The following is a 15,750-nucleotide window of genomic DNA, read 5'->3' as shown; positions in this document are numbered from 1 at the left end:
TATTTTTTAACGCTGTAAGAGTGTCCACACATGTTGCCCTCTTGTCATGATTGTGTCGTAATGTTTCCTTTCCTGTGTTTCTCAGGTGACCCAGAGCTACTCGAAGAACCACGACAGCGTGGGTGTGATCTTCGCCAGCATCGTGAACTTCAGCGAGTTCTACGAAGAGAGCTACGAGGGAGGAAAAGAGTGCTATCGCGTCCTGAACGAGCTGATCGGAGACTTTGACGAGCTCCTTCGGAAGCCCGAGTTCAGGAGCGTGGAGAAAATCAAGACGATCGGTTCCACCTACATGGCAGCGTCGGGTCTGAACGTGGAGCAGACGGCCGAGGACCACGACGATTCTCCGCACGCTCACCTGAGGGCCCTTTTCAACTTTGCCCTTGAGATGATGGGCGTCCTGGACGACTTCAACAAGAACATGCTGGGCTTTGGTTTCAAACTCCGCATCGGATTTAACCACGGGCCCCTGACGGCGGGGGTGATCGGCACGACTAAGCTGCTTTACGATATCTGGGGCGACACGGTCAACATCGCCAGTCGCATGGACTCAACTGGCGTGGAGTGTCGGGTGCAGGTGAGCGAGGAAAGCCACGCCGCGCTCAGCGCCATGGGGTTGGCGTTTGACTACAGAGGCACCGTCAATGTGAAGGGGAAGGGCCAAATGAGGACCTATCTCTTCCCCAAAAGCGCGTGTCAGGATCGAACAGAGCTGGCGGCTGGAGCCGGACCCTTGCCTGCGCCGTTACCCGTCAGTAAGACTTCAGCTTCTGTTGCTCAGGCAGCGGGTCCTCCTGCGTCTCTTTCCAGTCCTTCCCCTCAACCCCAAAGCACTGTGAGACCCCCGGGAGCAGGGCCCGAGACAGAGGCGAGGGATGAAGGATATAGGGACCCTGCACACCACATGGGGCAATCCTCTGACACAGATCTTCCCACCGGTTCTGAGCCAGGCCCGGACGGCGGAGCTGCACGAGCGTCCTCCCAAGCGTACCCCGCTCCTCTTGCACTTCACGAGGAGGAGGAGGAGGAGGAGGAGGAGGAGGAAGAGGCCAGTGAGCTGACAAGACTCAATGAGGAGTTTTACGCTCGTCTCTGATCCCTAATCTCTCCTTCCTCTGTTTTCCTCTCCCCTGCTTCCCTGAGCTGCTGCCTGTCCAGAACTGATTACAGACATGGGCAGGAGGTCCCTTCTTTCAGGCAAAACGTCTTTGACACGGAAGACGAAGAGAGTTGTTTCGACACAAAACGCGGCTTTAAAGCGGCCGCTGACGCCCGAGTGCCGGGGTGGGTTAGACCTGTGTTGAACACAGCCGTTTACCACAATGACAGGGTTACAAGGAAGAAAAAGGGACATTATTTTTTGATGTTTGTGCATTTTCATATCATTGTTTTTATTAAGTGCCTTCAGGACTAGAGCCGTAAACAAACAAATCTGAATACCGAACAAGGTTTAACAATCCAGACTACAGAACCTGCTGTGGTTACTCGATGCTTTTATTTTGAATTCAAATACTTCTTTAAAAAGCATTAGTGTTGTGCCATAAACGTCAATAAGGGGACAACAATAAAAAACCATATTTGAATTTCTATAAGTGCCAATGCAGTATGTTGGGCTGAAAAGGAAATTATGGGGAAAAAAAGAGGGAATTTCATAATGCAGTGTTCGTTTATGTATTCTGCTTTGACACAACAGCTTAAATGCTGCATTTAGTTATGCCAGAGATTCACTTTCAAGGGGACATGCTACATAAGGCAAGCTGCATAGGTTTTAGTTTATGTAGCAGCTCAATGCACATTTTCAGCACAGCTCTTGCACAGTGATTTTATTTTTTTTGACCACTTGTATTTAGTAGCTATTACCGCTTAATGGCTTATAATTAAAAAATTGAATGACAGTTTGGGTTTTTTTTTTACACTTAAAAAGCACAAAATCATATAAGGGAATATAGATCTGGAGGAAAAGTGATGTTTTTTTTTAAATAGTAACACCGTTATGAAAGGAGGAAGGCACTTTAAATGTAGTTAAAGCGACACCGAGATCTGTTTTTTGGGTTTGTAACGCTCACCTCCTGTAGACCTGAAACATATAGACGTCACAAATATACTTCAAGCCTATCTTTTCACGGTGAACAGGGAGTAAATTGTGTTCTTGTTTGTGGTTCCTGTGCACTTATGGAAGAAACACGGTGTTTTTAGTTCTGGGGCAATAATAAGCTACATCAGGCTACGAAAACACGAATGTCATTGGTTAGCGGGATGCAATAATTAGCAGTTTAGGACGTATTAAAACACAATCTCATTTGATTTCTTCTTTAAAGCCTACAGTGAGGTAAGAGTTTGAAACTCAAAGCAAATTTGGGTCAAATGGACTTTAAAGCGGGGCTGTGAGGGACAATCATCGCATAGTTTTTTTTGGTAAACGACGGGCTTCAGATCAACTACGATTTCTACAGTACTGTGCGTAAGAGCTAAACAATAAATAAATAAATAAAACGTGACGCTCTATTTGTCACCTTCATTGCCTAAAAATAAAAACGCAAAATGATCACACACGTGTCAGTCAGTACGTTGTTGTCTGCCTTCAGCTGTTTTGATTGGCTGTTGAAGGCTCAGCCCTCTACTGTATCAGTATTGTGCCACTTTAATGGAGTGATCTGTAGGTGAAGTGCAACCTGAACTAGTTGATTATTTTGTGGTGCCTAAAATATAACTCTTTTTTTTTTTCAGTATTTCAGTGAGTTTTCTTTTTTTATTTCTATCACGCTGTTGTCATAATGAGGATAGATTCTGATTGTATGGTTGAGAAAACTTTGCTCCTGCAGTGTTTGCTGAGTATTTTTCTTGGCTTTTTTAAAAATTTGTTGTTGTTGTTTTTGTTGTTTTTTTTCATTAACCAGGTGTCCTAAATTGTATGATGATGAGTTTCACATTGAATATCTGCCCCTGTTGGTTTTCCTCCTGAAAGCACTTCTCTCTTGTAGTCTATGTGTCTCTCGTGCGTCTGTTAGAGTGTTATAAACTTTACCTGAAGTCATTTACACAAAAAAAGAAAAACAACAACAAATGATGCATCAGGAAATCGTTCAGCTGAGCCACTCGTTAGCTCTCATTTCTTTGCTGCTGCTACATTTGTTTGAAACGGAAATCCTAAAATTTCAAATTTGACAATTTTGCATCTTTACTCCAATTTTTTTTAGAAACATAGCCAGCCTTTGGGTTTGAAGGGATAGTTCAGAGCTTTCAAAGTGGCATTCTGTGTATAGAATAGGGACAGTTAATATCTTACCTGTTGTAGATAGCTCTTTGAACGGCCTCAGTTTGCTGAAATAGACTTTAATTCTGAAAGGATGGACGAGCGAACAACCAGTCAACTAGAGGCCAAGTGGATTGCTGCCATCTTAAAACAACTCAAACCTCAAAGATTTCTTAGCGGCTCCTGACAACTGTGTTTTATAAACCTCTACTTTGCTGTAGGTTTTGCATTACGCGATTGAAATATTCCTTAAACCTCTGCACGAGAGGGGTTACAGCTAGCTGCAGTTTTGTGTTTGCAGACAACCGTGAAATTCCACGTAAAAAACCGAGTTGTGTGGAATCGATGGCTGGGGAAAGGTTTACAGATCAAGGTTTGGATGAACCACTATCAAGGTCGATGGCAGCAGTCCACGTAGAGCTCAGATTATCTGTCAGCTTGTCGATCCATAAGAATTAAAATCTATTTCTTCAGACAGAGGTCGTTCAAAGAGCTATCTACAACAGGTAAGATATAAACTGTTCGTATCCTTTAAACAAAACCCCGTGCCAAAAGGTCTGAACTGTCGCTTTATGAGTCGTTCATTGAGACTGCGTGACCACGTGTGAAGATGAAGAGATAAAATGATGAAACGTCGACCACCTTTAACCATCTGTCTCATATGTAGCATAAAAAACCCATCCCTGGTTACTTTGGTTATTGTGCATCCAGAACATACAAAAGCAGTGCCTTTTTATTTGGAATATTTTAATCGATGTATGAGCTGTGATTATTATATCAACTAATGTAACCCCGCTAATGTAAAGAGCACGAAGATCCAAAGAATCGTATCCAGCAGGCGTCACGGTAGCTTGGGGACAAAAAATGGTTGTGTGGCCAGAATCATTACCTCGAAAAGGTTTTTATTTTCTCGCTCATGTTTTTCCTAACCTTGCGGCACGCAGAAGTTAAAGAGATGAACAAAATAAATAAATAAATAAATAAATAAATCATCTTCATCTTGGTAGATGTTCCTGTGCGAGTTGTGGGCCGTGTGGTTGTGCAGCATTGAGAAAGACTGTCCGTGGTGCATTCAAGGACTAAGTTTAATTCCACAGAGTGATGGCTTTGCCACCTCTCCAGCAGCACACATCTGTACACCGGCGCAAATAAAATATTACAGAGAACACTGCTGGTTCTGTGATCTGTGTTGCAGCAAGGCGGAGAAGAATTTGAGCTGTTTTTTCTTTCTTCATCAGACCCAATCTTTTCTGTTTGCTCACTGGTTTGTTTGTATGAGTCTACCCCATACGTGAGTCTTTGGTTTCACATCCGTATCGTTTCTGTCTTCGGTCTCCCACTTTATAGGAAAATTCACGCTGCCACACTAATTTGAGGTTTCCAGAACAGCATCTTGGTTGACAAAGACGAAATTTGATTTGATTTTCATCGGAACAAAAGAAGGTTGTGCTCCTGTCACGAATGTGAACTTAAAAAAACAGCAAAAGTTGATCAAATATGTAGTTTTTTTTTTTGTGATGGAAAATTCTAAAAAGACATAAAAGGGCATTTTGTCAGCACTTGTGGAAATCACCAATATGAAACAGCATCACCTGATCACTCATTTAGATGTAGATGGTGACAACTTCATGTCTTTTTGTGTTATCTGCAAGTCAAATCAGTCCGACTGTGTTATTAAATACACTGGGATAAAAAAGAAAGTGTCTGATTTGAAATGTATTTGCTTTGTCTTCCTGAATGAGATGTAGATTGTATGTTTGTGCACATTATCCATGTATCATTTATCGACACACGATCATTATCTGTACACATTTGCACAAAGCACTCGGTGTCTGTGTCTGTACATATGCAGTTACGTTGTCACGTATAATTTGTTTTTCTACACGGGCATGTCAGATTTTGTCAGAAAACAATGGGAAAGATTTGATCAGATTGACTTAATGTGTGTCTGCTTTCGTAAGTGTGAGTTATATGATTTCATTCCTCTTCTATTTTTTTTTCCAGTATGAGAAAAATAAATCTCCAACCAGACAACTGCAGAGCGTAATATATACATATATATTTTTATATATATATATTCATATTGAAGATGGGTTGATTTGAAACGCTACTTGTGTACGCCGCATCTGGTAATCCAAATTTATTGCTGTCTTGTGTTTTTGCAGTGTTTAAAAATATCCCGGATCAAAAACTCAGAGGTCTGCTTATTGCATTTTTGGACAAAGTTTTACAGGGAACCACAAATATTCATGATATCACAACACGATTAGTCTCAGCCGTCTGATGAATACATTTCGGACAACCAGAAAAAGAAAATACTGGCCATTCCCAAACTTATTATAATTTCTTTTTAATTCCCCAATCTTTGTAAGGTACCAAAGTACCACCCCTTCACATTTGGTATCACTGAAAAGCCCTAAATGTCTTCTGTAGATGGCAAAAATAGTTAATTCAGTAGCATGCAGTGGGTGGGAGACATTCAGGTTCACAAATGTCCTCCACAGAGGACAAATTTGAACTACTGGTTGTCAGGAAGTTAACTATCAATGACTTTTTTATTACTTGAACCAAATACCAGCTTTTATTTTAAACATCTGTAACTCCTCACGTGAACAGTGAACATGTTGATAGTTAGTAACTGATATAAAAGATATAAAAAATAACACCTGAACGAGGAAAAAGTAATGCATACTGAATTATAATACACGTTGTGGTTCTCAGCTGGTCTGGCTTTGGGACCCACCGTCACCCCTCGGTGACAAAACGTGACCCGAGTCGAGGAAAGTTTTGAAACTTATTGCACGAAAAGCCGGTGCAGTTTGAACCAGGGATGGCAGAATAAAATATCACAGCACGCCAAGTTTAACGGTAGACCAAAACAACCAGTAAGCGGCGCCGCTAGAAAGGGAAATGTTTCCTTTTACGCTCAATTAGCTGCATTTTACTTCCGTTACTTCAGACGGTCTTAACGGACTCAACAGCGCTCTCACGCACAAACGTGAAATATGAAACCGAGAAGTTTAAAACATGCAAAATGTCGCTTCAGCTGAGTACCAATCGCTGATAAATATATATATATATATATATATATATATATATATAACAATGTCTTATTAAAATTATTCAGGCACTGATTTAACATTAAGCATGTGGCTGACATAACAATCAGAACACTGATTTGTTTTACTAATATTTGTTTTGCCTAATCAAAGGCCCGTGACCCACTGAAAATGGATCGAAGAGCCACTTTGAGGTCGCGACCCATCAGTTGAGAACGACTGCTTTAAAGCGTAGTACCTGTGCTTGATTTAATAATAAACCGATGTGAAGATAATTTGCATTAACCTTCATAATCTTACGTTTTAATATATGTAACTTAAGTGTAAAGTGGCTGAGAAATTTAAAAAATAATAAAAAATGAGAGGTTTGATGCGCCTCTGGTGGTGCGTGAGCGCCCCCAGCGGATAAAAAAGGAAGTGTTTTTACGCAGGGCGTGATTGTGCGGCCCCTCCCCCTCCACAGTCGATCTGGAAAAGAAAAAAAAAACTTTTTTGTATCGAAGGAATCAACAGCCGCCATCTTGTCGTGGCTCGGAATTGGGATTTCGATCCAACACTGGGTTTCACGTAGAAATATAGCATCCTTGCCGGGATATGACAGCGTCCTTCTGTTTGAAACGAGACCGTAACGTCGCTTCGGAGACATTTTGTGCGAAAAAAATGGAACTGGATCGGTGGTCGTCGGGCAGAATTGCTCCGTACGTCTGATTTCCCCTTCAGAGTGCGGCGATTTTCAGCCCCCTGTCGCCGTCCGGGAGCAGCATTGTTTACCGTGGGCAAGCGGGGACCCGATCGTGACTGTCGAGGGGCGATTTGCAAAAAAAAAAAAAAAAAAAAAAAAAAAAAAAAAAATACCCACGGCATATTCGTGCAACCGTGCATTTTCGTGGAGCTTCGCGCGATTTTTGCACGGTGAAATTTGACGTCACGTCAGAATGGTCACTTTGAACATTTAGAAATTGCGACTTTTCCTCCCGAAATGCAGCGATTTACCTGATTCGACCGGATTGACACCTCGGAGCTCAATTTTGTACATGGGGACGCTTTTATTTCGGGTTATTTAATGATGATAATGTGGGTGTTGGGTGTTGGATTATCATGGGGTGAATGGCGGTGGCGAAGCGGGGCGGTATTGCATCTCTTTTGAAAGACTGACTCTTAACAGCAAGGAGCTGCTAACAGTTAGCAGAGCTGCTAGCAGGCAATTAGCCAGTTAGCTAACGTTAGCAGGCTGCCAACTTGCTAATGTGCTAACCGGGGGAAGTCTTGGGTTTAACACCACAATACCCCCCCCCCTCCTCCCCGCTTCGTAAGGTAGTTCAAATTTACTACTTAAGAAATAATTCCGACTTAAAATAATAATAATAACAACGATGGCTGAAAACCTGCTGGATGTCGGACCTCCCAGCTCCAAGCGGCCGAAGCTGAATTCACCTGCACTATCAGCGTCTGATGGACAAGGTAAAGGCCTCAACACTCACACTGTACATTATAAAATAAAAAAACAACAACTCATTTACACATATTACTACCAGCATTGGTTTGGTTAATATTAAGTCCATTTACTAACCATTCAACACAGTTTCAGGTTTGTCAGGTGAGTTTTGATAAGCTGCTGGCTGTCTGGACCATTTCCTATGCTGTTGTGGTTTGGTTGTGTTGTAACTACAGCTTCACTATTAAGGCCAATATTAGAGACATTTGCTTTATGTTGATCATGTCTTCTGTAGGGATGTGACCCATTCAGCATCTAGAACCTCTAACATAACTTAGAACCACTGCTTTACAGTGTTTCCACTGTAGGATCTGCACAACTTAAGACATAAAACAGGCTGTTTTGTGCGTTATTAAAATGGTAAAAATGAGATTTGTTGAGTTGAATTGGCCTTGTTTTAATTCCCACTGTTCTATTCTGTCAACTAGGCTCACACGTATATAAGAAAACACTTCTGCGTGTTAAAAAATAATCCATTCATTGTGATTTTTTTTTTTTTTTTTTCTTAAAAATGCCAGGTCCGTAAGGTTACTCCTCTCCCCGATGCTGTTTTTCAGTTTATAATACGCTCCAGTAATGCAGCTAATGTTGCAGAAGCAGTAACATTTATTTCAAGAAGAATTTGATTTTATTAATGTTGGTTCTGTTGAGTGTTGAGGCTGTTGTTGCGAACGATAAAACAGTTTATTGCTGGTGCAGCCTTAAAACCGTGATCGACACAAATCACAAACCTGCTTTGCCACAGTCGTATATTCAGTATCAGAGCAAACGTACATGTATAAATATACACATATGTTTTCTTCTTTAAGCCAAGATACCAGCCAGTCATTTTCCTTTAATTTGTTTGAAGCAAATAAACTAGCCTGCTTGGTTTTACCAGATAATTGCGTTTGCTAAGTTGTTTGTGGTTGCAGTTCAGTAGAAGTTGTTTTCTAACGGGTGGAAGGGGGAAGGGAAAAATCAAACCACAACAACATCTCTTGGACTATCTGGGATATTATATTGTCCCTGCGACGACTCTAGTCAGATTTTTTTTTTTAAATAGATTGTTTTGTATCCAGTAGCTTCTGGTTAGGACCGACCTGTAAAAGTTGTTTCCGAGCATAAAATAGTTTTTTTCACATTAGTGAAAGTGGCCTTTGATGATAATTTAACAATTTTCATTTCTTTATTTTGTTATTCACGTCCTCTGGATGCAAATAAAAAAAAAAACAGTCTCTGCTTTTTACACCTCTAACAAGCGTACAAACCTACCTTTTGGTTCGGATAGGACTGGTGTGCCTTTTTACCCCCCCCCCCCTTTTTTTTTTTTCACGTTCCTGCAAATAGTGCAAGTTTTTCTTTTTCTTACATTTCTTTCTGTAGGCAGATTTACTGTTGAATTGCCACAGAAAACCACATGTATGTTTTCATTTATTGGTATTAAGAAACGTTTAGGCTTCGTGGCGTCACAGTGGTTATAGGTTGAAATATGCTTAACTCCCTTGAAAAATAACGTAACCGAGCTGTGCACATACCAAATATATCAATGTTATCATGTATTGTTCTAACAATTAGTGACTAGCAAATTAGTTGTGTTAATCTAAAGCTGAAATCTTTTGAACGTCACTAATAATGTGTTTTTGAGTGTCTGAATTGACTTTTTTAAATTATGTAATTTGATCAGTCTGTAGATCAGTTACATTTAGTGAGCAACCATGTAATGTTAAGATATTTAACTTTTAAAATTTATTTTATACATTACTTTCCTTTTCTCTGCTTCAACACAGGCCTATTAAACCTCAAAACCAAGCGACCAGGTTCAAACAAACCTCCGTTAGATTTAATTCACATCGAGACAGAGTTTAAAGGAGTTTGTGAACTAAAAAAAATAATTATGGCATTTCCAAACTCCTCAGGCCATTATTTAGAGAAACTTCACACTTCAGATTATGACTTTTATTTAACCTAACTAAAAAATATTGTTTTTTTAAGCTTTTTTTTTAACTTTATCCGCAGCATAACATTTGAAAACATTTCTAAGCAACTTGTAGGAAATGAAGTAATGATGGAAGATGATTTTTGAATATTCACAGTTTTGTTAAAATTGACAAGTTAGAATGATTAATACACAGCTTTTAAAAATATTCTTTTATTTAATTGGCACTCCACCACGCTGCTTTTCTTGTCAGGGTGTTTTTTTTTGACACAGCGTCAAACAGGAATGCAAAATTTACCGACTGTTTACGTCCGTATGATGAAGCTGACTGTCTGGTTGGTGATGGCGACGTTTCGTGGCAGCGTCTTGCGCTTGTATTCCTCTGGGACCACGTTGCATTTGCATATCTGCAAACCAATTTACTGAAAAGGAATACAGAGAAGTGTCTTTTTTTTAAATGAAGATTACACATGTGGTATAAATCATAGGGAGGGAAATCGTTCATTGAGGTTTGTTTTATGACAAATGGTCGTCTCCTCAAATGTCATAATAGTGGCAGCTGTAGTAACGGCCAGCGCAATTAATCACATCTATGACTAAAAGCATCGCTGCCTTGTTGAGGCGTTAAATTATAATTGGCTGCAAGTGTAAAACTGATTCCAAATAAATAAAAGTTTACAACCACATATAACCCTTTTAACATCAGAATCAAATTTGATTTACAGAGGGTTTAAAATGTTATCTAATGCTCCTGCTTGAACATGGAAAAAGTTTTCTTAAAATATGTTTAATTTGGGGTCTTTTTCATTTGATTTTTCTTATGAAAGGCATCGCTTCTTTATAGTAATTATCTTTTATTTACAATTTTCCCACTGGATCAATCAGCGGTGAATAAGGTTGCCAGTAATCAGTATTACAGTGCATGGATTTACTGACAGCAGAATAATTTGAGCCCCTCCTTGTGTAAACACTGAATCAAAACACAATCGGACTGTTGATATGCCTCTAGATTGGCAATGGAGGTGGTCACAAAGTAAAACTGATGTGTATGTGTTAAGTGGGAAAGGCTGAAACGTAACACGCTGGCTCTTAGTAATGAACTTGTCATTCGGCTGATTTTTTTTTTACGATGCTGGCTTGTTTTTAGCAAGCAGACGGTGATTTGGCTGTATGAATGACCACATTTATGCTGCTTGACGTGGGATTTTATCGCACTAATGTGGTTCAGTTAAGTGAAAAAAAAACTAAAAGAGAAGGATAGGGTCTAGTGTGAGTTTTATTATACAAATCGATCTTCAGTACGGGTTTCTCAGAGACCGGAGTTTTGTTTCATGTGCCAGCTGCCATGTCGGTGAGCTCCGCACCTTTCAGACTCCCAAATTTTCATTTATCACTTTATAAATAGCACATGGGTATGTAGACGGTGATTTTATAGCCAAGATACTCAAGCCAGTTGTCGCTGCCATCCTACCACCCACCCGTGTTTCTGTTTGTTAGCTCTTGATGAAGCGACAACCCCCGGATCCTCGATTCTTTAGTTGTAAACCAAACCATTGTTGCTCTCACATTAAAACAATTAGAGATTTTCTGGAGCAAATGTCCCTACAAGTAGCGCAAGACTTTTACCCAGCTCTGACCTTCATCCCACACTGGGATAAAAACAAACTTTACAACTGTGGTCCAACAGCAGTCCAGCTCCTAAATAAAATTAAGACGCAGTCTGTCAAACATCAGGCCAGATCTTGAGTGTCCGTGTCTTCTGACCAGTCAACTCATTGCATTCAGTTACCATTTGATGACGGCGTTCCAGAACAAAAAATTAATCTCAGCTAAGCACAAAAAAACAACAAGGGGCTGTTTACACTGAGCTGTTTTACAGTGAAACTGTACCGTTTTTGTTGCAGTTCAGCCGTTCGTTTACACGACAACAGCGGTCGGATTATTCGTGGCTGAAACGTTTCAAAGCCAGGTTTCAGAGTGGAACTTTACTCCTGGCGTGGAAAAACTTCAGCAGGTTCGATGAGCACAGCAGCGCCGTGTAAACGTTTAACGTGTTTTCCAAACAACATCTAAAAAATCTTTAACGTTTCCAGATCTGCTTTATGTATACGTCGCCTAAATGCGTTCTCATACGCAGTACGCACACGCGAGCTGAAAACCCAAGACATCAGAACCAGGTTAAAAGACAGATCAGAACAGCACCATTCTGATGGCAAACGCTGTCATTATAGGCTTAAGTTCAAAATAAACAGTATATTGTGACCAGGAGCTTAATAAAATGACCAACAGTGAAGCACAGTGACCATTGTTCCAAATATACTTCGAAACGGGCTGAGACTCCAGCGCCGGCGCAGGAACCCGCATTCAGCAGTTAGCTCTGTGAACAACTTAACTTGATGACGGTTTTGATTAACAACAAAGTCGTCCTCAAACCTTTTAGTCCAAAAATAATTTCCCCTTTGTAGACGGAAACTAACTCCGGCAGTCGTTTTATCACCGTAGCTCTGAACCGTGCCGCTCCCGCAGCCTCTTCAGTTCTCTCAGAGACAACAATGTTGACACTCGTTCTCGTTTTCTGACAATATCAAGCAAACGGTAGCTTTCGCAAAGCCCAGAGTAATTTTGATGCTGATGAGTTGACTTCTATAAACGCAGAAAGAAAGCTCGTCCAGTTCCGGTAATTAAGCTAGGTTCGTTCAGTCTTGTGAAATCCAAGCCACTCGCAGGTGAGTTTTCTGGTTGGGAGGAGACGGATCTGCCGGGGTTTTCAGGATGTGAGGGGGAGTGAGCCGTGATGCAATCGAAGAGCCTCGGAAAAGCTAAACTCCTTGTGACTTGTATCCTTATACTTATTTGTGATACTGTCATTTTTATTATTGCACAAGGAGAAACTCTCTATTTCGAATATATATATATATATATATATATATATATATATATATATATATATATATAATATATTGCCCATCCCTAATTGTAGGTATAATTGTAAAGCAGATACTCAAGAAAAATATTCTGGTGTTTTACCAGAATCAGTTTGTTGAATAAACATCACCACCGCCGTGAATGCTGCTGTAACGCCTGTTAATCCGGGTTTTCTTCTAACAGCATGTTATTTTGCCAATGATTTATATTCAAGCTAACAAATGTGCATTGTGTTAAACAAAATGGCGGTGAATGGGGTGAGATAAAAATAAACATATGGTTAAAAAGAGCGGATATCCATCTGTAGTGTAAACTGCTGTGGGCAACAAGGTGACGAGGAAAACAAAAAGGACTACCGTAGTTAGTTTTAGTTAATTGTTGTGGGTAAAGCCGCCGGGGAGAAAAATTAGTCTTTTATTCATTTATTAACATGGCCTGTCTGATTTCTCTGTATGATTATGTCGAGCCAGTGTCACCGTGCTTGTCTCCTAAAGTGAAGACACTTGTCCACTCTGGAAGTGATTTGAATATACTGTCTGACTTAGATTTTTATCTCAAAGACAGACAGACAAGCTCCAGTAATTTGCTCATTTCAGACATCTCTAGTTGCCGTTAGATTATAGGAAGATGCAGGTTTAATAAAGCCATTTGATACTTTCTACCTGAACCATTTGCAAGATCTTTGAAAAACACAAAGCTCTAAGAGCTTTTTACTTTCCGACGACAACTTCCGGCATCCAGCAGCCTTCTGTGACGTACAGTCTAGTTCTGTGCAGAAAGACTTGACTTTACCGAGAATATGCAAATGCAGAAATGTGACAAACATGAACAAAACATGGCTTCAAAATCTGGTTATTTGTTAAATTTATAGTATCCTTCATAATTTAAACACAACAGAGAATGATAATAGCTGTCAAAATGTGCAGCTTACTAAATACTTATCATACACTACTGAATGTGTACAGCATCATTTGTAATAAATGAGCAAATCAGCAGAATCAGGTTTTGTTGCCAGTAATTACGAGTCGTTTGTTTACGTTCAAACATTGACGAGTAAACTTCGGATGGTCTCGGCACGCAACGGATATTGAGTTGTTAAATAATCCCTGGATGTAAACAGAGTCAGAGGGAGAACAATAGAATCAGAGACACCAGGTCGAAAACAAAAAAAAAGGGTAAAGTTCTTCTGAATAGAAACGGCAACGAAAAGCTGTGAGGACGAGATTCGACAGAAATAGTCCTTTTGGAGAGGAAATCGAGCCGTGGAGATTGTTAAGTTGGGGCTAAGATCAGATGAGCTGTGTTGCGACATGAAGAGGAGCATTTTACGAAAGAGATTCTCAAATTTAGTTGTAAACAAAGGCGAGGAATATTTGCTGGTTTCTAACAGTTTTTACAAAAACACCTGGATTGGAGTTTAATTAATCCCACAACTATCATTTAAAGATGTAGAAATTGTGTTAGAAGCATAAAAATTCAAACCAGAAACATTGAAAAATGGCTTATTTGACAGCTATAATACAGCTTTAATAGTAGAAAGTAAAACAAATCTTATTTTAATTTAAACTGATGTGGAGGGTTTTAGAAGTGGATACTTCTATTCAGGATATAAGCATCATAGATAAAAATTTACCAGCTAACATAGTAGCTCACTACAGCATTTATCCATTATGTAAAAAAAGCCAAATTGAGTGATCCTTCACTGACTGACCTGATGTCACGTTGATCGCCATGGGAAAATGCAAGTATTAGATTGAGGCTCATTATTAGCAGATACCCCTTTAAATAACTGATCTGTATCAGGCATAAAAAAGAAATAGTTGCTGTGAGATCCTTTAATAAATACCCCTTTGGTCTGGTTTAATTAACCATAAATAAGTACTTGTGGTTATCGTGGTCATATCTCCATATTTGTCTTTGAAATATAGTATAAAAACATCTGGTAGGAACCAAAAGAGCTGCGATGTTTTCACACTGTTTCAGTATGTTTGTTTTTCAAAAACAAACACGGGGCCGTGCCTGCGCACATTTTGCTTTCGGAGTGAACGGTGGCGCTCCGAGGGCGTCCGCGTGGCTGCTGGTTAAACAAGATGAGCTGAGAGGACTAAGCGAGCGAAAGATGGAAGGTCCCTTGAGCCTAAAACAAGCTCCCTCCACATGGAGCACCTGCATGCTTGACGCTGGGCGACAGACAGCGAGCTAGCGCAGCAGATTTGTGCAGCAAAGCTGTGTTTACTCAGGGAAACGTGTAGGCCTAATGCCCTCATTAAAAACAGAACGCCGGCTGAATCTTAATGAAGACATCCAGCAGGAGCAGTAGACGACAGATGACTGAGCTGTTCTGATGTGTTTTATCTCTTACTTTAAAGATCAGTCCCTTGTTCATTGTATGCTACCATTGTATGCTACCTGGTAAATTGATTTTTTTGTCAAACTGTCTTAAGTTAGAAAACTCTTTGAATCATTGCAACATTCTTCTTGATACAGTATATACATACCAAGAAACTGATTTTGACTTTGCTGTCTGAACATAGCCTAAAGTCACGATAAAGTTAAACTCAGAAGAATCCTAACTATCTGAAAAGTCCAGTTTAGTAATAAGAGGAATTTGTCAACGTAGCAAACATTTTATCTTTTTGTAGCAACAGCCATTGAAGACAATACGGCTGTTTTATAAATTAGATTTACCTATTGAGAATGTGTTTGCTTACATAGACGTGGCCATAAGTTGACCACAATACCCAACGATCCCATAAAAGGAACAGTATTTTAGGACCTCATAAAATACATTACAGCTAGGGTTGGGCATCGTTTGAATTGGAACGATTCCGATTCCGGTTCCTAATGATTCTCGTTTCCAATTCTTTTATGAGGCAGGGTCAAAAAAGTTTAAATGAGCTAACTAACCAGGGTTCTTTCCGGATGAAACAGTCCGAACTTCTCTGATTTGTAATTCTATGAACTTGACTATGAATTTCTCAAAGGGCTGTTTTGTATACAGGTGCTGGTCATAAAATTAGAATATCATGAAAAAGTAGATTGATTTCAGTAATTCCATTTAAAAAGTGAAACTTGTATATTATATTCATACATTACATAC

The 15,750-nt window shown here is 39.9% G+C and overlaps 2 protein-coding genes across 7 annotated transcripts in view; both read left to right on the top strand.

The window, feature by feature from the left end:
* Window positions 1–5,287, top strand: part of adcy9 (adenylate cyclase 9) — a 32,481-nt gene extending 27,194 nt beyond the window's left edge. For both annotated transcript variants that reach the window (XM_037974714.1, XM_017425607.3), the window contains one exon: window positions 86–5,287. In XM_037974714.1, coding sequence (XP_037830642.1) covers window positions 86–1,096 — 1,011 coding nt within the window. In that variant the 3' untranslated portion in view covers window positions 1,097–5,287. The remainder of the gene's footprint in view (window positions 1–85) is intronic.
* A 1,501-nt stretch (window positions 5,288–6,788) lies between these two features.
* Window positions 6,789–15,750, top strand: part of crebbpa (CREB binding protein a) — a 44,958-nt gene continuing 35,996 nt past the window's right edge. For 3 of the 5 annotated variants that reach the window (XM_037974640.1, XM_025007898.2, XM_025007897.2), the window contains exon 1: window positions 6,789–7,773. In XM_037974640.1, the coding sequence (XP_037830568.1) occupies window positions 7,686–7,773 (88 nt within the window). In that variant the 5' untranslated portion in view covers window positions 6,789–7,685. The remainder of the gene's footprint in view (window positions 7,774–15,750) is intronic. The other 2 variants (XM_017425640.3, XM_025007896.1) reach the window with 2 other exon arrangements.

Source organism: Kryptolebias marmoratus, linkage group LG3 (assembly GCF_001649575.2).
Source record: "Kryptolebias marmoratus isolate JLee-2015 linkage group LG3, ASM164957v2, whole genome shotgun sequence".
Taxonomy (NCBI): Eukaryota; Metazoa; Chordata; class Actinopteri; order Cyprinodontiformes; family Rivulidae; genus Kryptolebias; species Kryptolebias marmoratus.
The sequence above is the reverse complement of the archived record's forward strand: the minus strand, read 5'-3'. Positions and strand labels throughout refer to the sequence as shown.